This window comes from Mirounga angustirostris, unplaced genomic scaffold (assembly GCF_029215605.1).
Source record: "Mirounga angustirostris isolate CCGP_5_RB_7025 unplaced genomic scaffold, mMirAng1.0.hap1 SCAF_13, whole genome shotgun sequence".
NCBI lineage: Eukaryota > Metazoa > Chordata > Mammalia > Carnivora > Phocidae > Mirounga > Mirounga angustirostris.
This window is the reverse complement of record NW_026991721.1, coordinates 71,458,136-71,482,715: the sequence shown is the minus strand read 5'-3', so window position 1 is coordinate 71,482,715 and position 24,580 is coordinate 71,458,136. Positions and strand designations below refer to the sequence as shown.

Here is a 24,580-nt window from a genome sequence, read left to right as displayed (position 1 = left end):
AAGGTAAATCATATTGAGGAGTGAAGTCAATGAGCCCAAACTCTGATGACGAAGAAAACAGTCAGTAGGAGAAAATTATTTTAAGACATTTTGAAATATTTCTTATACATTGTTTTTATTGATATTTTAACAACCGTACTAAATAAAAAGGCTGATTTCAGTACAAATCCTTTTATCATAGATGTAAGACTTCTGCTCTGAAAGCATTTCTCCTTTTGAAATTAGTAACTGAAGTTCACTTGAAGGAGCTTGAAGAAAATGTTAATGGGGTTTAATAACTTGTGATAGCTCAGTAACTTCACCCACTTCTTCACACTGGCCACCATTGTTATGTCAAAGCGCTCTGTCTGTACATCCACTACCATGAGTCTATTCCCAGAAGCCAGGGGCTCTCCTCAAAAGCTGAGTTCGTGACACAGAGAATGGCCGGTGTTTCTTTGCCACTTCTCTCTTTTTAGTTAAAAATAGTCAAAGCTACTCAACGGTAAATGAGGGTTACAGTTACGGCATGCTTTGGACAAAGAGAACACAAACCAGGTAGTATTCCCTTCTACTTCGCTGGGACACATCATCGGACACTGAGCTTCACTGGAGTCTTTGGCACATGCTTCCAAATTAAAGTAAAAGCCAGCCGATACGCATGACAGGACTGTTTTTTATCTGTTCTGTAAAGCACTTGACAAGCTTTGGGGGGCAGGCTCCTTACGGATGAGTGTGTGGACAGCTGATGGGACCCTGTAATGTCCACAGAGCAGGCTCTGTGATGCTAGCAGTGAGAGTGGAGGCTCAGCTGGGTGTGCTTTGAAAATTGAGCATCTTTCCGTGTTCCATAATCCTTTCCAAGTTTGTAGTATTGGTGTTCAAAGTAGTGAGCTTATCAGCTTGGATTGTGTTGGTTACACCCAAGTCTCTATTTAGCATTTGATTCGTCATTTCAAAGCATCTTCTTAGTGGAACTCAAACGCTTGGAAGGATGGGTCAGACTCTTTTCTACCTGTTTTCTCTCGGCATTTACTTGCTATAGAGGCATCTCACAGGTGAGGGAGAAGGTGAATAGAAGCTGGCCAACAGCCACCATCAACTACAATAAATATCTTTTATTTTACAAGCAAACCTGTAGAAAGAACTGTTAAATTTTGAATTATAATGAACACTGAGACCAATGTTTATTTATCTTTATTTTTAAATTTTATTTATTTATCTGACAGAGAGAGACAGCGAGAGAGGGAACACAAGCAGGGGGAGTTGGGAGAGGGAGAAGCAGGCTTCCTGCCGAGCAGGGAGCCCGATGCGGGGCTCGATCCCAGGACCCTGGGATCATGACCTGAGCCGAAGGCAGACGCTTCACGACTGAGCCACCCAGGCGCCCCTGAGACCAGTGTTTAATTCCATGTTTGAATTGAATCTGTAAAATATGTTAAGTACTGTTTATTTCTATTATTGTCCAATTCGTTGATCTTTCCACTATTTCTAATTTGAAAATCTTTTGGCCTTGGGAGTTTGCTTTATGGTTTTAGGAGATATGACTGCAAAGTACCAAAAAATATAAATCTTAGTAGTTTGTAGAATATTAGAGAAGACACACTAAAATCCTTCATTTCAGTTAGTTGCCATTGCAGGTGAGGAAAGCTGTATCCTCCTCATATTCTAGTTAGATGGTACGTGGGGAATACCATTAATTATTTGTGTAATTAAAATGTATGTGCTGGAGTGTTCCTCACAGTTTTGTTGTTGATGTTATAATATCAAGTATTTTGTTTTTTTCTCTGTATTTTCTTCTCTGTGTTTTCACCCTGCAGATGCAAAGAATGGACTTAAAATGGGCTTTTTTTTTTTTTTTTTAATGAGAGGAAATTTTGTGCCTTAAGGATACATTCTTTTTCTCTATAATATAGTTTTGGAAAATACTGAATAAATTTAATTAGTATTTAATAGATCTATTCATAACACCTGTCTGTAAATGACATAGGGCAGCCTATTTACAGTAATCCTATAGTAAATATTTATAATGAATAAATTCTCCATATCCCAGACTATCCTTTGACTTCCTGTTTTTGGAGTTTTTATATATCAAATTTGCCTAAAATACATATATTTCTCTTCCTTATTGACTAATAGCATTACCAAATAACACTTCAAGCCATTTTTTGACTAGCAAATATCTATTGATTATATAAGGTTTAAGGGATGACTTCAGCTAATTGATAAATTTCATGATTTAAAAGTGTTTGATAAGGGGCACCTGGGTGGCTCAGTCAAGCGTCTGCCTTCGGCTCAGGTCATGATCCCAGGGTCCTGGGATTGAGTCCCGCATCGGGCTCCCTGCTCATCAGGGCACGTGCTTCTCCCTCTGCCTGATGCTCCCCCTGCTTGTGCTCTCTCTCTCTCTCTCTCACTCAAATAAATAAATAAAAGCTTCAAAAAAATAAAAAATAAAAAAATGAAAGTGTTTGATAAATGGAATTTTAGTCTGAATGAACAAATTCTAAAAAACCTATAGTGTTCCTCCACATGGTTTTCCAACCATATTTCACTTGATTTTTACTAATAACAGCTGGATTATTGAAAAACATGAATGAGGAGAAATGAATTCCCAAATGAAAGGCTCTTCAGATGGCAATGTTCTAGTCCTGCTTGTCTGGTCTTCCTTTTATACTGCCATCTAGTGTAAGTAGGTAGAAGTGTGTCCCCCATGAAACGGATGTTGTCAATGAAATTTGAAAGGTCCTAATTTTGTTTGGGAGTTACGATTATAGTTCCCTGGAGAAAAATGTTAAAGGAATGTAGCAAGCTTCTATTCAATAGGGAACCCACTTTATCATGCATTTCTAGTTTAGAGCTGCAACATCTTCAAAGTCATGTATCTTATTTAGGAATGTTTGCCACACTTCAGTCCTCTAGGTGTGAGGCTAGGTTTATTATTTCAAAATAACTTTTAGGGTTTTAGCTTTCAAAAGAAATTAAATAGGAAATAAATACTTCCAAGAAACCTAGTAGTTCCAAATTAATACCACATCCTCGTGAAAAACACCGAGAGCCACAAGCTGCAAACGGAAGAGTTAATTACAGAGCCCAAGTTAAATTATATATACACCAAGAAAGTTCAGCAAGAGACCAGGAGGCTAGAAATGGGAAAAGCAAAAGTATGTAAACTGAGAAATAAAAAGAGAGGGATGGGGCACCTGGGTGGTTCAGTCGGTTGAGTGCCCAACTCTTGATTTCGGCTCAGGTCATGATTGTGAGATCAAGCCCTGCATTGAACTCCATGCCCAGTGGGTAGCCTGCTTGAGTTTCTTTCCCTCTGCCCCTCCCCCTGCTCGCTCTCTCTCTAAAAATAAATACATAAAAAAGAGGGAGGGATAAAAAAGATTAGAGGGAAGATGGTAACTTTAGGAGACAAGCTAGGGAGCGCCAATGCACGCATCAGTGGAGCCCCCAAAGCCGGAACTGGGGTGACGAAATCCTCGTTGGTAGCAGGGTGACGTAGCTGTGAGTCCTCTGTGAGAGGGCTCCGGGGTTATTTCTGGGGGCCTCTGCAGACCTTCAGCAAGTCCCTCAGTGGGCCGTTTTAGCAGGTTTGAGGAAGGAATGGGAGTCTGAGTTTTTACAGGCCCTTTGTTGGTATCTTCAGCAAGAGAAGGGTAAGTAGGACGAAGAATGTGCCAGATCAGAGCTTTTCGGAAAGCTTGCCGGCAGTTTGGATGAAAATCGGGTCGAAAGCAGTGGTACGTTATTATTATTTTTTTTTTTAACTTTTCGTTTTGAAACAATTCAGAAAAGTTACAAAGGCAAGTGGAGTTGCCATACCCACTACCTGTGGTTAGTACTCCTTTAAGTACTGAGTATGTAAGTAAGGAGACGCCGGCTTCTCATCTCGTAGGTGCCGGAGCGATTCTGATCCCGCGTCTGGATGCTGTGATTTCCTTGGTCGGGGCTGTGAGCAGCAGCACCCTGGCCCTGGTCCTGCCACCTTTCGTTGAGATTCTTACGTTCTCTAAGGAACGCTGCAGCCTGTGGATGGTCCTGAAAAATACCTCCATAGCATTCACTGGACTTGTGGGGTTCTTCTTAGGTACATACGTAACTGTGGAAGAAGTTATTTATCCTACTCCCAACGTTGGCGCACCACAAAACCCTTCTCTGAATTTGAATTCAACCTGCTTTCCATCTGGTTTGAAATAGTGGAAGCAGAATTATGAGTCTTCTCCTTTTGTCTCGATTCTGAAAATGATGAAAATAAGAACTAGTAGAACATATTGCCATGTGCTTAAAAATAGAACCAAATTCTCTTTTCTTTTGGCACAGTAATGGTATTTTAGTAGTAGACTGTAATTCTTTACCGATAGTGGTAAACTATGACAGATTATTGGTTTTAACTATTAGCAATAATTTCAAAAAAATTAGTTTTGAAAATTTTTTAAATCAAAATTTAGAAATTAAAATGTAGAAAAATTAAAGAATAAAAAGGCTTCCACTATTCTTCATTCAATCAGAAATACTCTAACGAAAATTCTCTTTTATACCCATGCTCCTCTTTCCCCACCCAGTTGAGGGGAGAACAGGGTTCTAACAATAAGAGAATCAAAGAAGGACATAGTTAACAAAAATCTTCTCACTGTCTCGGTGAATATCAGAGTGTACTTTGCGTGTAATGTAAAAATGTCCTAAATTGTGTTTTTACTAGAGAGCCAAATACTTACAATTCATCCCTGGAAGGATAGAAAACTCATTAACCCTAATGTAAGCATCAGAAATCCCCACAACCAGAATTATTCTACACTATTCTCTGATGGTAGTTGATCTACACAATGAAAACTGAGGCACTGTGTGAGATCCTGACTTAGTGTCTCAGTCAAATTTGAAAGAGACTTTAAGGGTTATCCAACACAATTCCCTTATTCCTTACCTAAGGAAATTCATGCGCAGAAAGGTTAACTAACTTGGTCAAGACCACTCAGCTTTGAGATCAAGCAAGAGAACCTGATCTTTTGACCCCCAGTCAGGATTTTTTGTTTTTTACATCACATCCAGAAAAAAGAATAAATTATGTCCAATTTAGTCTTTAGTGTTGCATCTATTTAATTATATTTTAATACTTAGAAAGCCGGTGATCTTTGAATAATATATGTGACCTGACCATAAAAATCAGAGAACTCTGAAAAGCATGTATTACAGCCATATAAACCCCAACAAGAGAAAAATTTTTTGTTTTTTTGTTTTGTTCTGTTTTAAAAAATAGAAATCACATGCCAGTTTAACTGCTGGCTAGTAGAAGGTACCCAGCTACTCTGTTTGTGGCTCAAAGTCTCCTTATTAGTTCTTCCCGTTTTGGGTTTTGTAGGCACCATCTTTCTCAATGGCAGAAAATAAGTATCTGACAAAAGGCAGGATATGTGTATTCCTTCCAGCCCTGTGGCTTTTTTATTATAGCCTTTTACTGATCTGAATGGGCAGAATAAAAAAACCATAAAGAAATTTGTGCTGAGGAAAAATCAAGGCAATAACAGACTACTAAATCTTGAGACACACCAGGTTTCTTCCAGAGAAATACCTTTTATTACTCCATATTTGTCAAGCCCAGTTATTAACCAAAACAATCTCAGTTGACATGAAAAATGAAAAATTTTACATTTAAAACATTAAGAATCTTGACTTTTTAAAAAATTCATGCTTTAAAACATGTTGAACTTTTTAATCAGGCTGATGGTACTCTAATTTGTAATACTGTAAGATATCATCAAGATCACTGTAGTGTGTGTATTCTATATTTTTATATGTAAATGTTAACTTAGTTCAAGTATTTTTTGCTTTGCATTATTAATGAGTCATCAAATACAATTCTAACAAAGTATCAGAAGCTTTATTTTTGTACAAATTCATAAGAATCAAACTTTTTTTAAACATTTACATTAGATATCACCAATAATTGTGACACTTTTATATCAAATCTGTTCTGTTGAGCTTTTAGTCATACTGAGAGAATGTGGGCAAAGTTATAGGAAAAGTAATCGTAACTGAAACTGTTGTATAATCGTGTTTCTAAGAATAAATTAAGTTGTTTTTTTAAAAATGTGTAACTTGGTATAAAATGACTTGAAAACCGTTATTTAATAGAAAGCACTATTATTTTGTCAGCTGTCTTCAGATATTTCTAGTCTATGCGTGAAATTTTATTTTTATACTTTGACCTGTTTATTTTCCTTATTAATTCATCAAATTCAATAAATTTTGAATAGTTGATCATAGCAATGAATAAATTTTAGATTCTGCACGAACAAAATGTTGAGTGCATTATCAGCCAGGCTTCTTTATGCAGCGAGTGCTGAATCGACAGCCAGTACATAGTCCACTAAATCACCAATACTTTAAATACAAGAGAAAAGTTGAAATGGCAAAAGAAGGGGCTAAAAAGGGAGAGACTAGTCTTAATCCTTAACAAGAAACTGTTTAGATGTAAAGCATAAATGCACCCTTACTTAAGGATTTTTGATGATGTATTTTATTTGCAAAAAAAATCAGTGGCAATATTTTTTCCTCTGAAAATTTAGTTTTAATGAGTCACAACCTTTTCTAAAGATTCTTGGAGAAGCTATTTTGATGAGACCAGCTGTTGCTTTCATTTTGGGGCCTGGACAGATGAGAGCGATTGCACCTGTCAAATTGTATATCTAGTCCATTACGTTATGGCTCAGACGACTGCAGCGTTTCATCTGCCACAATAAAGAACCCCCTTCTCTGAAAGCTAATCAGGTGCCTAGAGCCTTTTCTACCACTGAGATGGGGGAGAAAGGAAACCTTCACTTACCTCTGCTGACCTCTGTTCCAAGTCAGTTATCATTAGTCCCTTACCTTCAAAAGGGTGTCGCCAGTTTCAGAGTCAACTTGTCAAAACACTGGTTTTCAGATATATATATATATATATTTTTTTTATCAGAGGATCTTCTTTTCCCCACATGGTCAGATTTCTCCACAATTAAATAAGAACTAGGGTTTTCCCTTGGTTAAAGACCAATCTGTATGATGTTATCAAATAAGAAAGTATACTGGAGCAGCAAATGCCACATTATGTTTTAATTCTGTCCTTGCTGCATTCTCCTTTCTTAAAACCGGTTCTGCTTCTCATCTAGGCAACGCACTTAACGTTTTTATAAGCATTTTATGCAATGCGCATGTTGTAAATTTCCTAACAGGGCCTAATTTAATTCAGTATTTTCCGAAGAGTTGCAGGAAAGCTGTCTAACTGCAAGGCACTATAAAAATATTACGGAACTATGAATTAAAGTTCCACATTAGTAAAAAAAAAAAAAAAAAAAAGTTCCACATTAGTGCCATTTCCAGCTGTGGCAAAGCTCAGGTGTTAGTGGAGCTTACCTGTGGCTTTCTTCACTGTAGATGTCAGCCCATACAGCATCTCAGTAGTACATGTGTTTATGTTAGGCTTTGACCTCAGTTCTCCTTTTTTCATTTAAAAAGGAGAAGACACAGAATAGAGGTAATGGAAATCATAAATAAAAATTTGAAAAGAATACCAGTGACCCAATGAATATATTCTGTTGAGGAATAAGATTTGGTAAAAATACAGACCATTGATCATGTAAAATGAGTTTGTTTTTTTCTAAATGAGTCTATTTGGTTCTTTTTGGCTGAACTAGCTTCTCCCTTCATAAGAAAAGTTGAGAACTTTGATCTAAAAGGTGTAACAAGATACTTCCTAACATTAAATGGCTGACTGTAATAGTTAAGACTTTGGCAGTGTTAAGGATAATCTTATTTATGCCCCAAGTGCTTACTCAACTAAATGCCTTAATGAAAGTGGTTTTCACTTAGGAGATAAGAAAACATACTTAAGAAATGACTGGAAAGGCTATTTATTACCCTGTGATAAATGAAATGATGACTTACTCTCTCTCTTAAAATGCCATATTAAAATTAGCTAGTTCTTATGCACGTACACACACACACCTGTAATCCATGTGAATTAGATACTAATGTTAACATACCATTTAAATTGGAACCAGAAAGATGATGTGTTGAAAGATCACTCCAGAAATTATTCCATTACAGTTTTCTTGATAACAAATAGGAAAGTAAATGCTTATACCATGAATAAATTAAGCTGTGGATTTTTGTGTTTTTCAAAATGATTTTTTGTTAGTTTGAAATATCATTGCACTTGAGTCAATTCTTTTTCTTTTAACTTATTTTTCTTTACAATACGAAAAAAACTGTCTTAAAGTACTGTAACTTCTGAATTCTCAATAAAATATAATTATTTTGCTTGCAAATGCCTTTTTAAATGAATTTGTCTTCTATAAGGTTAAATGATATTGACAAATGTCATAAGCTGAAAATGGCACTAGTATAGTCTAATCATAACATTTTAATCAGTCTTTGTGGTTAATTCTTTGTCATGTGATCTTCAACCTTGGAAGCTGATATTATGTACCTCTAAGATTTAAGAGCAGAAGTTGATTAAAAATGAAGGGACATACTCAAAACCATGATCTGACCTTCCCACAGAGTAAATGCACAATGAGCAGTCTGCAGATGCTACATCTGTGATTTAATTTACCACTCTCTTTCAGTCAAGAATTGTATCAGTTACACTTTAATACATTTTGCTTGCATTATGCCAACTCCCCAAATCAAAGATCATAAACATATTTATACTTTTACATCAATAATCCTGCTCTTGTGAATCTAACCTAAGGACATGCTATAGTTCATCAAAAGAGAAACACTCTGTGCCTAAAGGTGCATCAGCAACGTTTTAGTAGTGAAAAATTGGAAACAAATGTTCAGCAATAAGGAAATCATAAATTGTGACATACTAACCTAGAATACAATGAAGATTGTGTTAATTACATTGGCATTACACTGAAGGTTAATAATTTGGGAAAGAATAAATACATAAAATTAATTTTTAATTGCAGCTCTATAAAAATAATGCTTTTGAACCGACATAAAGTACACAGAAAGTGGAACCATAGTGTTAGGAAAAAGATGGGTTTGGGGCAACCTGGGTAGCTCAGTCAGTTGAGCATCTGACTCTTGGTTTCAGCTCAGGTCATGATCTCATGGGTGGTGAGAGTGAGCCCTGTGTCAGGCTCCATGTGTGTGCTCTTTCTCTCAAACAAATAAATAAATCTTTTTTTAAAAAGATGGGTTTTCCTATTTTTAAATGAGTAGTAAAGGGAGGACTGTGAGAGAAATAAAGGGGAATAAAGTTATAAAGCCTTAGTAAGAGTACATGCTCTTAGCAAGCAACAGAAGAAATGGAAAGACAAAAACAATAAACCAACAGAGTAGGGATAGAACTAGGTACACAGAGAGAAATGCAATGAAAAGACTCACAGAATACTTGCTGAAGGAAAACAAATACAGCCACTTTGTAAAATTAATTTTATTTTTTTTTATGCAAAAGAGAGTGATGGTTCTAACATATGCACATGGTCTCAAAATTTTGCACATAAATTGGGGGGGTTCACACGTTAAAGAACTGGCTTGATTTGAAGTTTCCTTTTAAGGGTAGATTTGTTTGAAGGCTTAAAATGGTGAGAGGGAATCAGATCTTTTGGTCTTCAACGTTTTCTGGTGCCAGGAAGCACAGGACCACTTGGTTCCAGATGATAGAATGCTTCTCACACTAAAGCTAAAACATGAATCTTGCCAAGGAATTAGGGAGTAATTTCACTCTCCACCCCGGGGCCTTGAGCTGGGCTAAAGGATGAGGACTGGACACGGGAACACCCTCCACCCTGCCTAACCTGTCCTAAGCAGAGAAGAAAGGAGTGTCAAGTGTGGATCAGGCTAAGCAGGTCTAGAGCAGAACAAGAAGATAGACCAAAAAACTAGGCAGTGCGGAAGGAAGACCTTCAGATCAGAGACCCACAGTGTCTTTATGTATCTTTGTAGCTCACGCTCCTCATGGTGCTCCACGAGGGCAAAGAACAAGGCACTAGGAAATCTGATATCATCACTCTCCTGTCTTAAATCTTCTCGCCTTCCCCAATCTCAGCTGTATAAAGACCACGCTCCTTCATGTGGTTCACTGGCAGGCCTCACTCCCTTGCCTCCCCTACAAGTTATAGTAACACCAAAGTGCTGGTCGCCCCACAAACATATGGCACATATTCTGTTGTTCACCTGCATGACTCCATCATGTCATGTTGAGACAATTTCCTTCTACTCCCTCCCCTCCAACCTGTGTTTTCCTGGCCAACACTTAGCTATTGGTAAGACTCAGCCTGGGTGTCTCTTCTATCAGGAAGCCTTCCTATCCATCCTCTCCCCTATCCCCAGTGAGTTGTGTCTTCTTTCATGCGAGCAGATGACTTTGGGTTTATGGTCACACTTCCCACATTGTTTGGTAATCCAGTTTCCATGTCTGTCTCTCTGCTACATTGGGAGTCCCACAAGCATGCTACATGTATTCATTGCTTGGTTTCTTCTCTGTCCACCCTTAGAGAATGTAAGCTCCACAGAGTAGGTGATTTTGGCAATTGTCTTCACTCCTGAAAATCCAGGGCGTAGAGAAGGGCTGGACACATAGTAGATGCCTGAAAAATATTTGTTGAATGAATGTATGAATTGAAAAAAATAAGGAAAAGCCTGTATTAGAGCCCTAGCACATACTAAAATCTTCAAGCAGAGGAGCAAACTCAGGCTTTTTATATAGACCTCTGCACCCATGCCTATTTGTTTAATGACTGGAGCCAGCCCTCTTCCACATGCTAACCCAGCAGGCTGCAACACTGTAAAGCAGAGACCGCCAAGTCTGAGTGTCTTGTAAAAAATCCTATGAATCAGTCGCAAACCTTAAAACCATATTCAGGAGCTCCTGGTAGTACATGTGAAGTCTAATAAAAAGGAAAAAACTGGAAATCTTTTCTCACAAGCCTTGATGTCTTCATGTTTTATACGAACAGATTAAGTTTTATAGAAAAAAAAATCAGAGGTTATACTTTCTATCCATTAAAAAATTACATAAGACCTAGAATGCAAATAGTCCATTTCTGTCTAAAAAGTATAAAAAGAAGTATCTGTCTAAAGTATGACATCTAGTCCTGATGTCTGAGAGTACTTTCCTGAATTTTTGATGCCTAAACGTTCCCTGCTTGTAAAACAGTCATATATTCAGTAGTTTGGGGGGACCCTCTCAGAAAGGAGAGCATTCTCTGGTTCTTCTGAGAAGCTACCTATTATCAGAGTGTGTCACCGTATATGCCATAATTGGACCTCGGTAAAAATCAAGAATGGCAATCTATAACTGTTTGGAAAAGTGACTGTCAAGATGATCATTTTGCAGAACTAGCTAGGAATGAAAAGTGAAAATAAGAATAGCAATGGATATCTGGAAATTGGAATTAATTTAATGGAAGATCCATTGCTCCATACATTGTCTTTCATGAGACCTCACCCATGTGTGTTACTTGCAGAGTGTGCTCTAGGACCAACCACGGTCATAGTTTTCACTATAAAATAGATGACTTTTGCCACTGGGGGAAGATAAGACCCCTTTATATTCCTCATGTTATCCAGATCACCTTCCTTAGTATGTGCTTGTACTGTCATCCAATGTTAATGACTCAATATCTGTATTAAAGGATAGTGTCAGAACATGAAAAAGTGCTCAACATCGCTCAGCATCAGGGAAATCCAAATCAAACCCTCAGTGAGATACCACCTCACACCAGTCAGAATGGCTAAAATTAACAAGTCAGGAAACGACAGATGTTGGTGGGGATGCGGAGAAAGGGGAACCCTCCTACACTGTTGGTGGGAATGCAAGCTGGTGCAGCCACTCTGGAAAACTGTATGGAGGTTCCTCAAAAAGTTGAAAATAGAGCTACCCTATGACCCAGCAATTGCACTACTGGGTATTTACCCCAAAGATACAAATGTAGGGATCCGAAGGGGTACATGCATCCCGATGTTTATAGCAGCAATGTCCACAATAGCCAAACTGTGGAAAGAGCCTAGATGTCCATCGAGAGATGAATGGATAAAGAAGAAGTGGTATATATATACAATGGAATATTACACAGCCATAAAAAAACCCCCCACAAAATCTTGCCATTTGCAATGACGTGGATAGAACTAGAGGGTATTATGCTAAGCAAAATAAGTCAATCAGAGAAAGACATGTATCATATGATCTCACTGATATGAGAGTTCTTAATCTCAGGAAACAAAGTGAGGGTTGCTGGAGTGGTGGGGGTGTGGGAGGGATGGGGTTGCTGGGTGTAGATATTGGGGAGGGTATGTGCTATAGTGAGTGCTATGAATTGTGTAAGACGGATGAGTCACAGACCTGTACCTCTGAAACAAATAATACATTATATGTTAAAAAAAAAAAAAAGATAGTAGGAAGGGAAAAATGAAGGGGGGGATATCGGAGGGGGAGACGAACCATGAGAGACTAGGGACTCTGAGAAACAAACTGAGGGTTCTAGAGGGGAGGGGGAGTGGGGGGATGGGTTAGCCTGGTGATGGGTATAAAGGGCATGTACTGAATGGAGCACTGGGTGTTAATTAGCAAACAATGAATCATGGAACACTACATCAAAAACTAATGATGTATGGTGATTAACATAATAAAATAAAATTTAAAAAAAGAACAAAAAACTAATGATGTAATGTATGTTGACTAACATAACATAATAATAAAAAAAAAAGATAGTGTCAGAAATCACATAGTACCAGTGGTGTACGATGTGGAAGATATTCATCAAACAAGTTCACCTTTCAGCTAATGCTGTATAGTGCATATATGAAGGAAGTGCTTGATGACTTTTGGTTATTGTAATACAGAAAACCCATAACAGAAGAGATCTTTATATTAATTGGGGGGACACCTGTGTGGCTCAGTCAGTTAAGCGTCTGCCTTCAGCTCAGGTCATGATCCCAGAGTCCTGGGATCGAGTCCCACATCCGGCTCCCTGCTCAACGGGGAATCTGCTTCTCCCTCTGCCTGCCGCTTCCCCTGCTTGTGCTCGCTCTCTCTCTCTGACAAATAAATAAAATCTTTAAAAATAAAAGATTGAATGAATGAATAAATAAATAATTTTGGAGCCATTGTGTAGCCTGGAGATATGTTGTGCTCAATTCTGACAGAGGCCCAGATTCTTACAAGATTAGAAGAGTAGCCCCCAAAGGGAAATCCACACACTTGCTTGGTTTTCAGAGATTACTTAGCCATCTACCATAGGGCCTCCTGATTGCAATTTTACGTTTAAGGAAATAGTGAAAATTATACTATGATCAACTTGCAGTTACTGAGTGTATACACTGCTAGCACGTTCTGTCAAGAAGTGGGCAGTGAATATAAGACCCTGCTTTTCCCCACTGACAAATGCAGAGGGAAATGTGTTCTCAGGAGCTGTGAAATAGGGGCAGGGAAATCCCTCCATGACACTGATAATGCCAATAAAAATCATTTCTATCATTTCAAATATGTGGGGCATCTCAGCAATACCCTCAATTATCTTGACAAGTTTGAATTTCTCACCACAGGGATGAACCATTGCCAGTTTTCAATGGTGAAGATAAGGTGTAAGGATTAAAACAAAGCAAAACAAGCTGTGGTCCAAATGCCTTGGTCACTAGGAATTGGACTCATTCCCAATATTTGAAGATTCTCTTTCTCATTAGAAAAAAACAAAGCAAAGAAATCATGCGTATGTTTAAAAGCCACCTCAAGATGCTGCAATGAGACATGAAGAATAGTTCAACAGAATGCAATGTAATCAAAGAGCAGATTAGGAATTTATCTGTCACTACCCCTTACTAGACCCAGTCAGACCACCAGGTTTTGATTCCCTTGTGGACTTAAGCGTTTTCAAGGTCCTATACTCATTAAATCTCTCCATTAAGTTCTGGGCCCATGTTTGACCTGAATATCCAGAATTATCAGATGGAGCCATCAAACACTTGCTGGAATTCTCAATCATCTATAATTTTAGTTTCAATCCTTCAATTTAGTAGCAATAAAGAGCCAGGGAAGAAACATACTGCATGTAGAAGCTAATGCTTGAATTATTGAGCCAACGCTTAGTGAAAGGTTAGCAGTGAGATCATCCTTCTTCCACTGACATGAAACAATTATTTTTACCATTAATATTATGTTCTACTTTTATAATTTAAATACTTATCATGTCTCTTTCTATTCACTTAGAATTAATGGTCTAAGAGTACACTGAGTAAGCCATTAAATAGCTTGGGGATAACGAAAATTTGAGACACGCTGCTGAGAGATTGTTGGTGGAATGAGTGGCTAAGCGAATTGTCTAGGATACACAAAGCCTGAAAATGGCAAAAGAGAGCCCTCAAGGGTTTCTTTCTTGTCGTGGCCTTAGAAAATTGGGAGTAAAAAAAAAAAAAAGAAAGAAAATTGGGAATAAATATTGAGAACTTGTGTAAGGGAAAGTGTTACAAATCCTAGGATTTATGTTTGATAAATATGGCTATAATTGACTCTTTTAAGACTCTTAAAATATAGTAGTTCCTCTATCCCCACTTATCCATGAAAGATATGTTCCAAGACCCCCAGGGGATGCATGAAAGCATGGAAAGTGCTGAACCCTATTTATACTATGTATTTTTTCCTATACATGCATACATATGATGACACTCAATTTACAAGTTAGGCACAATAAAAGGTTAACAACGATAACTAATGATAAAATGGAACAATATACTGTAATACGAATTATATGAATGTAGTTTCTCTCTCTCTCAAAATATCTTATTGTAAGATATCATCGCCCTGCTTGTGATGACGTGGGATGGTAACATGCCTTCATGATAAGATGAAGTGAGGTGAATGATGTAGGCACTGTGATATAGTGTGAGGCTACTCTGACCTTCTGATCATGTGTCAAGATCACCTGCTTCCAGGCCATGGAAGACTGCAGGTAACTGAAACACTGGAAGGTGAACCTGTGGACAGGAGGGACAACTATGTAAAGGATGGAAATGATCATATTAGCATAAAATAAATTGCATCATTTGTCATCACCTTTCAATAAAAAATAAGACACTAACAGGACAACAACAGGTCAGAAACCCTTTTAAATCCTATCCTCTTGGCCAAAATTTCAACCCAAACTATTGCAATTTTGCACAGTGTTCTGGGCATCTTCTCTCATGATTACCCTAATGGAACTCATTGAACTTTGGGGGAAAAGAAAGAAATAAAAGAACAACAATTTTTGATATGCACATATTTTTGTGAGCTTGAGGTCTAGAAGTATTGTAGCAGCAAGAAAGAAGAGAGAAATGGCCTAGATACTAAATCTGAAAATGTTGTCATTCTTCAATTCATTCCACTCTCAAAATTAACTCCATGAAACTACACCTTGATGAGTACAGTTGGCAGAAAAATATTGTTCTCATGGTGCATTAGTCAGGACAAATACTATAGCTGCTGTAACAAGCTACCCCTAAAGTCTTAGTGACTTCACATAATAAAAATTTATTTCTTGTCCAAGTCACAAAATGCTGTACATCGGGACCCTTTCCCCCAGGTGGAGATTCCGGGATCCTGGCTCTTTGCATCTTGTGTCACTATCATACTAAATGCATAACTTCCATGGTCACCCTGGAAGGGAAAGAGAAAGCACAGGCAACTGTGTATTTTTTTTTTTTTTTAGATTTTATTTATTTATTTGAGAGAGAGAGGGAGAGTGAGTGAGAGAGAGCACAAGCAGGGTGAAGGGCAGAGGGAGAAGCAGACTCCCCGCTGAGCAGGGAGACTGATGTGAGACTCGACCCTGGGACTCCGTGATCATGACTTGAGCCAAAGGCAGACGCTTAACTGACAGCAACCCAGGTGCCCTGCAACTGTGTATTTTTTATGTTTTATGACCAGGCCTTTATCACTGCCACCCACAGCCCATTAACTGGAATCTAATCAATTTGCCCTATGTTACTAATTGCACGAAATGCTCAGAAATTGAGAATTTCTATATGCCCAGGAAGAGGAAATGGGACTGGTAAACATGTAGCAAGTCTCAGCTGGAGATGATAACTGAAAATACTATTTTATATTAAAAAAAAAATGTGAATTTTTAAAATATAGCACAATACCTTCAGGAAATTTTGAGTTTAAGATTTCAAATTGGGTTAAACTACAGATACCCGAGAAAACACACTCACACTCTGCTGTCCTCACAGGTGTCTTGGTAAAGAAGTTGGAGAAGTCAGTAGCCATGTTTTCAGACTGAGCTATCCACCCTCTGTCATTTTCAGCTCAGTGATCAACGTCAGAGAGAATCAGATACACAATCTGCACACTTCAGACAAAATTTCTTCTCACACATTCCTCCCCATTCCCTTAATGGAGATCCTTGACTCCTACGAGAGACCCAAGCAGCTGAGCTGCTGATCTGATTAGCACTGTGCTTGGAACCAAGGGGCCTCAACAAGGGAACGTAAAAAGAGACAATGATTGAGGATTAACTGCTGTTATAAAAAGGGTGAAAGGAATCCAGTCTGTTCAGCTGTTAACATTAAACAAGGAGAAGAGTTACATCAGCAATGGGGAGAATATGGAATGATATTTCACTTCTGAAATTTGCATGTACTTTTTCTCTTCCGACCTTAAGAGTCAGAACTGAGCAAACATCATGCACTGAACTAAATTTAAAAGTACCTTCTGAACACAGCAAGGTATCAAGAAGTATTTGATGAATTGAGGAACAGAAGTAAAGAATGATATTGCTGTACCAACAACTCCTGAATATAGCACCCTATCATTTTTCATTAAAAAGATAAATTTAGTAATTAAACTCCCGAAAGGAGAAATAATTTCCTGAAATGACGATAGCATTAATATGTAATTATGATTTGATAATAAGTAAATAGTTATCAAATCTTCATATTTTTAAGTAAAAAGCATAGCTTAGTACAATATGAGAGTGAAAGTCTCTGGACATAATAGATAAAAACAAAAAAGCTACCAAACCTTCATAACAGAGTGTAGACCTCACCAAATCACAGATTAACCCTATGTGATTTGCACAGATTTTCCCCCAGACTGTATGTTGCTTTTTCATCCTTTTAACAGGGTATTTTGCAGAGTAAAGTTTTTATTTTGATGAGGTCTAATTTATAAACTATTTTATAGATCATGCTTCTGGTTTCAAGTCTAAGCACTCCTTGCCTAGACCTAACTCCTAAGGGCTTTCTCCTACCTTTTAAAAAAGTTTAAAAATAAATAAATAAATAAAAAGTAAAAAAGTTTTCTACTTTTATGTTTTACATTTAAGACCATGATCCACTTCGAGTTAACTTTTATTTAAGGTGCAACACTTAGGTTCTGATTTATTTTCCCCCCATGGATGTTTAATTGCTTTGGCACCATTTAATGAAAAGGCTATCTTTCCTCCACTGATTTGTTTTTGCATCTTTGTTAAACATCATTTGGGGTTATCTGTGGGTCTATTTCTGGGTTCTCTATTCTGTTCCACTAATCTATGAGTCTATTCGTCCACCAACACTCACACTGCCCTGATTATTGTAGCTATGCAATATGTCTTGAAATTTGGTATAATAATTTCTACCACTTTATTTTCTTGTACAAAATTGTTTTAGCTATTTTACTACCCTTACTTTTCTATGCAAATTTTAGAATAATATTGTCTGTGTCTACTAAAAATCCTTTAGATTTTTTGGCTCAGTCGTCTGTTCACAATTTCAGAAACAACAAATGTGAGAGGTCACTGTACAATCATTTTATGTTTACATTGATTATGTTCCCTTATTTCTGGAGGGTTCCAGTTTTATTCTCTGGTTTCCAAGCTGGGTAGCTGTTCTTATCAGAACGTGAGCAGCCCATCTCTGTGAGAGCACAGAGTGGCACCAGCAGAAAGAGATAGAGGTCCTCATTTTTGCTTCCAGGGACCTCTCACCACCGAGCATTTGCCTGCTTTGGCAGCCTGACTGTAGTGCTGTCTCATCCCTTGGATTTGTATCTTGCTTGCTATTCTATACTCCTACCTTGCCTCTCTACTAGGCTCCATTAATGGACATCCAATGCAGAGAAAAAAAATATTCTAAAAATTATTCCAATTTCTTCTGATAGCCACTTGGTCAATGGTATCTGACAGTTGCCACCCAAAAATCATCATTGTCTGATCTTTCACAGTGAGGCTCAGCAAGACTTAAGGTCATTTGACTTCCATGAAATGAGCAGAGCCAGAAGTAATTGAGAATAAAAATTGCTTAAAGTTTGGGGTGCCTGGGTGGCTCAGTTGGTTAAGCGTCTGCCTTTGGCTCAAGTCATGATCCCAGAGTCCCAGGATCAAGCACACATGGGGCTTGCTGCTCAGTGGGGAGTCTGCTTCTCCCTCTGGCCCTCCCCCTTCTCGTTCTCTCTCTCTCTCGCTCACTCTCTCTCAAATAAATAAATAAAATCTTTTTTAAAAATTGCTTAAAGTTTGTAAAGACACTCAATGTATTCTCTCCTCTTCTGGACTTACATATTTTAAAAATAAATAAACAAAATCTCCATCATTACTTTCAAGTTTGGCCACATGGAGTAATAAGAATGACAGATTTTTTCTTAGGTAACTCAAAAGGATAATTATCTACTACATAATATCTCATTGCTCAGCTTTAATAAAATAGGTCTACTGTAGTAAATAAACAATAAAAACAGTTATGGGGCACCTAATATGACTGGGGCCCTTTTTATAGGCAGTATCTTGTTTAAATCTCACAGCAATACAAGGGAGGCAACACTATTATCCCAATTCACAAAAGAGGAAACTGAGTCCTAAGAAAGTTAAGCAAAATACCTCAGGAGACATAGCTAGCAAGTGGTTGATGCCAGGATGGAGATTCAGGTCTGACCAACATGAAACCCCATGCTCCCAACCAATATAGTACATATTATATTTGATTGCTTCTTTGTGGAAGGGAATGACACTGAACAGTTAAGGATCAAATTAATTGTCATCCTATGACATTATTCAACTTTAATGATAATAGCTCTTGGCATTTTTCAAAAGTCAGACAATGAAGTAGTAACTTCGTTAGGTAATTATGTGAATGCTTCCAGGTTGTTCTGCTCTCCTTAAAAATGTCAGGAGACAAAAGAAAGGAGACAAGCTCAAAGTGGAACAGGTCAGATGTAAAAAAGAAATTCCCAATAGTGTAATAGGTATGGAAATATTTTACTGAGAAAGTAAATGCATAATCTTAAGATGTCCACAAAACGTTTAAAGATTTCAGCCCAGAGCAAGAGGAATTGAGTTAATTACTTCTGAAAATCTTAAAGGGCTTTCATTATTAAAGACATTCTTAACCAAAGTTCAGATCCTTGAAAACATATGCCTAAAATCTTTTTGGTTATTTTTTTTTAAGATTTATTTTATTTATTTATTTGAGAGAGAGAGAAAAAAAAGAGCACAAGTGAGGGGGAGGAACAGAGAGAGAGAGAGATCCTTAAGAAGACTCCCCACTGAGTGGAGAGCTCAATGTGGGGCTCGATCCCATGACCCTGAGATCATGACCTGAGCCAAAATCAAGAGTCAGATGCTCAACTGACTGAACGATCCAGGTGCCTCTTTTTTTGTTTGTTATAATAAGGGAAGACCAAACAGTTCCAAATCTCTCTGAATTTGAGGATTATTTAGACAATTAAGATTTTGGTAACATTTTATTACTAATTAAGACCTCCAAAGAAGAGTAAAAAGTAAGTTTTGCAATAAGAATGTCTTTTTTTTTTTTTTTTTGGAACACTTCCATCTTAATGAAAGAAGATATTAGTTGAAAGAAGCTTTCTACACAGTGTTGTTTCAAGGAGTTAAGCATGTGGCCCTTTATGCAATAAGAATTTCAATGTTAATTCAATATGGCTACAACATCTTGGACACACACAGAAATAAAGAGAAAGAATTTCCTTAAATAAATTGAAGGAACTTTCTGGAAAAAATACTGCCGCCTCAGGGTAGCCCTCTTCATTCTGATACTTGGTAAGCAAGCCAAATAGCCAGATCCTTGCCCAAGAACTGAGATTTGGGGGAGAGTTGAATGAGTACAAGACTTTGCAAAAAAAGAAAACAACCCCCCCCCAAAAAACAAGGTAAAACCCACTCTAATCTTCTCAGATTACTGCCCTTCTTAGATGGCCTGCTCACATATGCAGAGCTCCCAGATAGTCTTCCCATTCAAGGGAGACACTTATTGGAAAAATGAATCTCCTATACAATGGCAAAGAAACTCACACCATCTACCTCCAACAATCATTCTTAAATATGAGTGGACAACCAAGAGTCATCAGACAAATGAGGAAAACATCAAGATGGAAGAAAAAGGCCAACATAAATAAAAGAGGGGAAAATGAACCTAGAAGACATAGACATAATTCTGAGAACAGATTATACTTTAAAAAAAAAACTAGTTAGTGTTCTTTAGAAAGATTTGATAAAATACCACTGCTGCAAATTGAGAACAGAATGTTATGAAATATGACAAAGAAAAAATAAATTAAAAATGATTGCCAAAATAAAATAATTCATCAGAAGGACTCCTAACATCCAGTAAATCTCCCAGGCCATGAAGCAAAAGAGGATAAGAAGATGGGAAATACAAGAGAAAAAATAAAAGACATAAAAGAATTTACCCAAGGGCACTCGGCTTTCCCCACCAGGGATCCTGAGACTGAACAAGGCAGGTGATGCAGAGCTAGTTGGCATTCTCGATCCCTCCATTCCCACCCCCATCAGAGAGGCCCAATGGAGAGCAGAACTTCCACCCTTCCCCAAAGGCAATGAGGCAGTGAGAGTCAAGGCTTCAGTGTCACCAAGAGCCAAATGGGGAGCTGAACTTCCAGCCCCACGTAGACTTTCACACTACACCTGAATAAGAGGACTGCCTCCAAAGAAAAAAAATAGGATCCCGGATCTCACAACGTTATAGCCAAACAGTCTAGAGTACAATAAAATCACTTGTCCAACCAAGAACCATCTCAACTTGAATTGGAAAAGACAATCAAGAAATGCCACACTGAGATGATGCAGATGTTGGCATTAGCTAAGAAGGATCATTGAGCAGCTACTATAAAATGAACAATTATAGTCATGCTTGAAACAAAAGATAAAACAGCCTCAGAAAAGAATAGAAGGTATGAGGAGGACAAATTGGCAGTTTAGAACAGAAAAATATAACTGACATTTGAAAAACTCACTGGATGGACTCAATAGCAGAATGAAAATGACAGAGGAAAGAATCAGTGAACTTGAGGATAGAACAGAAATGACCAAACCTGAACAAAGGAGAGGAAATAGATGGAAAACAAGTGAACAGAACCTCAGGGATCCATGGAACAATAGAGCTAACATTTGTATAACAGAGACCCAGAAGGCGAGAAGGAAGAGTGGGGCTCAGAAGAGTTGAAGAAATAATAATTCAGACTCTTTTGAGTAAAACACTTCTTTCAAAACATCAAAAATTGGGGTGTCTGGGTGGCTCAATCGTTAAGCGTCTGCCTTCGGCTCAGGTCATGATCCCAGGGTCCTGGGATCAAGCCCCACATCGGGCTCCCTGCTCAGCAGGAAGCCTGCTTCTTCCTCTCCCACTCCCCCTGCTTGTGTTCCCTCTCCCCCTGTGTCTCTCTCTGTCAAATAAATAAATAAAATCTTGAAAAAAAAAATCAAAAATTTCAGAGGCCACCTCCTCATAGTTGCCATACTTCTTTTATCCATAGGGAAAATGCAAACAGCAAAAAACTACAGTAAATTCAGCCTTTTTAACTATATTCAGATTGTGTTACCACAACTACCCTGGAAATTCACAGACATGCATAGATGTGTGAAACACTTAGCCTTCCAAACCCTAGTGGATTGCACACCATGACTTGCAGATCCCATGACATAACTGACTTCTGAGGATGGTCACTGGTTTGTTCACTTGTTCTTCAATCAACAAATACTTCCTATTCCTTATTCTGGCCCACATACTGGGAAGTGCTGTGCTATAGCAAGATTTCTGCATTCAATCTTGCTCTTTGGCAACCTACTCAGTGTGTTCTGCTGTTCTAGAAAATGTCTCCTCTTGGTTCTGACCAGCCTCAGTTCACCAGAGTATAGCTTGCTGGAGAACCTACTTAGCCTTTTGTGTTTTTGTTTTCTGAAGTGCTATAAATCTTTTTGTATGGTAAGAAGCATTTTTGCTATCTGCTATTAAATGTTTTGTAACCAAGCTTACCTTAGAGTTGGTTTTATCTTTGTTTTTTGGGGGGTTTGTTTTGTTTTGTTGCAAAGTCTTGTACTTACTCAACTCTCCCCCAAATCTCAGTCTCATTCTGAATGGCTTTTTGTTACATAAGCTCTTTCTAGCTCCCCATGACAATTGCTGCCTACTTAGCTGTTACCATCACTGGATGGTACCATAGGCTTAACAGACAAGCCTGTCAATTACCATCAAATAAATTGGAAATTTGGGTGAAAGGAACTTGTCACTACTTGGACTGAATTTTAGGCCAGCATCTTCCAGCTTTCAAGTTCTAAATATTTTGTGCCTATCTTGCTATGCCAACCAAAGTGGCAAAAGGCCACATTTCTATTTCACACCTTACTAATTACTGAACTCACAATTCAGTACAATTACTACTTAACTGAAAATCTGTGCAAATTAAATGTGATGTCAAATGGTAATTTTCAAAAATTGATAATCATGGCTTTCAGATATAAGATGAGCATGTGTCAAAGATTTTAACTCATTGTATGCACAAATTATAATGCAATAAATAAGTGCTGAGATGAGTTTGCAAAACTTGTTCTGTGCATAGAGCAATAGTCAATTTTATTCCAATGGGGCACTTCTAATTTATGTTTTTATAGACAAGAACTGTTTGCATTGCTGTCAGTCGGCTACTAAGTTAACTTCTAGCTCTCCAGAATTGTAAAATAGCCAGAGTCACCTCCATATGGAATTAAATAATTCCGGAACCTTCAACCTTTCATTGAAAGGATATTCAGTAGTCCCTTGCTCATTCCAAAATCCTAACTTTTTCTCTACAGTGATAAAAACTATAATGCTGCCTTAGCACAGTTATGGAAGGCAGAATAAAGAACATATTTGCTGAAAGTACACAGAAAGAAATCACATCTCTTTTTTCAATTTTAATTCCAGTATAGTTAACATACAGTGTTTAATTAGTTTCAAGTATACAATATAGTGATTCAACAATTCCATACACCACTCTATGCTCATCATGACAAGTGCTCTCCTTAATCCCCATCACCTATTTCACCTATCCCCTCACCTACCTCCCCTCTGGGAAATCACATCTCCTTTATAGCTTGTGCTTAGCTATTTTTTTTAACACATAAACAGAATAAAACAAATAAGTGTTAATAATCATGAACCGGATATTGTAAATATCACCTCATCTTGGTTATCTAAGATAACAAACAAATGTAGTAACTATTAACTAAATGCAAAATGGAAACATGGCAAATATCATACAAAAGGAATACATTTAGCAAATGAAAATAGGGATTTTTTTAAAGATATGAATTATTCCCGTCAGCTATTTCCCCCTATAATGAAAAAACATGCTCTCCCATGTCAGTGAGTCAAGCCACAAAAGTGTAGGAAGGTGGACTGTTCTAATTTAATGTAAGTAGCCTAAAGAGGACATTCAATGGCATCTGAGAAGCAATTTCTTTAAACTACTGACATGCAGTTGACTTACTTGCTTTAGGATGAATTTATTCCTTTGTCTGCAATACAAGTCCAATGCATTTTAATTTTCAAACAGTAGTTTGTTCAGCAAGCGTTTATTTAGGTCCTGACTGTGTGCCCAGAACCATGCTAACCAGTATTATCTTCTATCATACAGTACTCTAAAAAATCCTACTATTAAATCCGATTGTAAGCAGAACATCCTTAGACTTCAAACATGAGCAGGAGTGGGGGAGCTGCAAGAGCTAAGATCAAGGCACAGTGTTGTAGTTCAGCTGGTGGGAGAGCCAAGTGGGTAAGGCAGGGCTTGGACTCAGATTTCCAAAAAGGATCAAAATCTAAGCAGTTCTGTCTCTCCTGTTATCCTGACATACCAGGTCACAAGCTACATAAAGTTCTTTGTATAGTTCAGACAAATGTTTATTCACTGTTCCACAGTTGTACCCAAACAGAATCCCAGAATCCCAAACCTTGTTGCATTAATTTCCACTGCCTGAATCCTACCACTACCTCCTCTAACATCCTTCCCTACCAGACTGAATTGTTTTGAGGGCAAGATTGGCATCTCGCACCTACGTAAGCCCCTATATATATTAGCACCTAGAGTAGCTGTGGTAGGTACAACGTTGACTGAAGGGTGAAAAGAAAGAAGAAAGAAGAAATTTTTTAAAAATAAGCAATTAGAGATTTTTCTGGGTTATTAAATATCTTCCATAAAAACTCAAACTTCATGGAAAAAATTAGAGGTCCCTCAATGACTCATGCCTAACTGATTCTTTTCTAACACCTGGGTAATATCAAGAAGACATTGGATGCTTTGAGAGAAGAGCCTGGAGAAGGATGGAGATGTGATTTCTGAGCTGGGGGCGGGAAGGAAACGATATCC

The 24,580-nt window shown here is 37.8% G+C and overlaps 1 protein-coding gene across 6 annotated transcripts in view; it reads left to right on the top strand.

Moving 5' to 3' along the window:
- The window catches only part of SLC36A4 (solute carrier family 36 member 4), a 92,508-nt gene that overhangs the window by 43,765 nt on the left and 24,163 nt on the right, over positions 1 to 24,580 (top strand). For 4 of the 6 annotated variants that reach the window (XM_064577128.1, XM_045894598.3, XM_045894600.3 and 1 more), the window contains one exon: positions 3,881 to 8,285. The exons of 1 other annotated variant lie outside the window; for it this stretch is intronic. In XM_064577128.1, the coding sequence (XP_064433198.1) occupies positions 3,881 to 4,182 (302 nt within the window). In that variant the 3' untranslated portion in view covers positions 4,183 to 8,285. Of the gene's footprint in view, positions 1 to 1,208; positions 2,757 to 3,880; positions 8,286 to 24,580 lie in introns of those variants that run through there. One more of the 6 variants, XM_054512177.2, reaches the window with a different exon arrangement.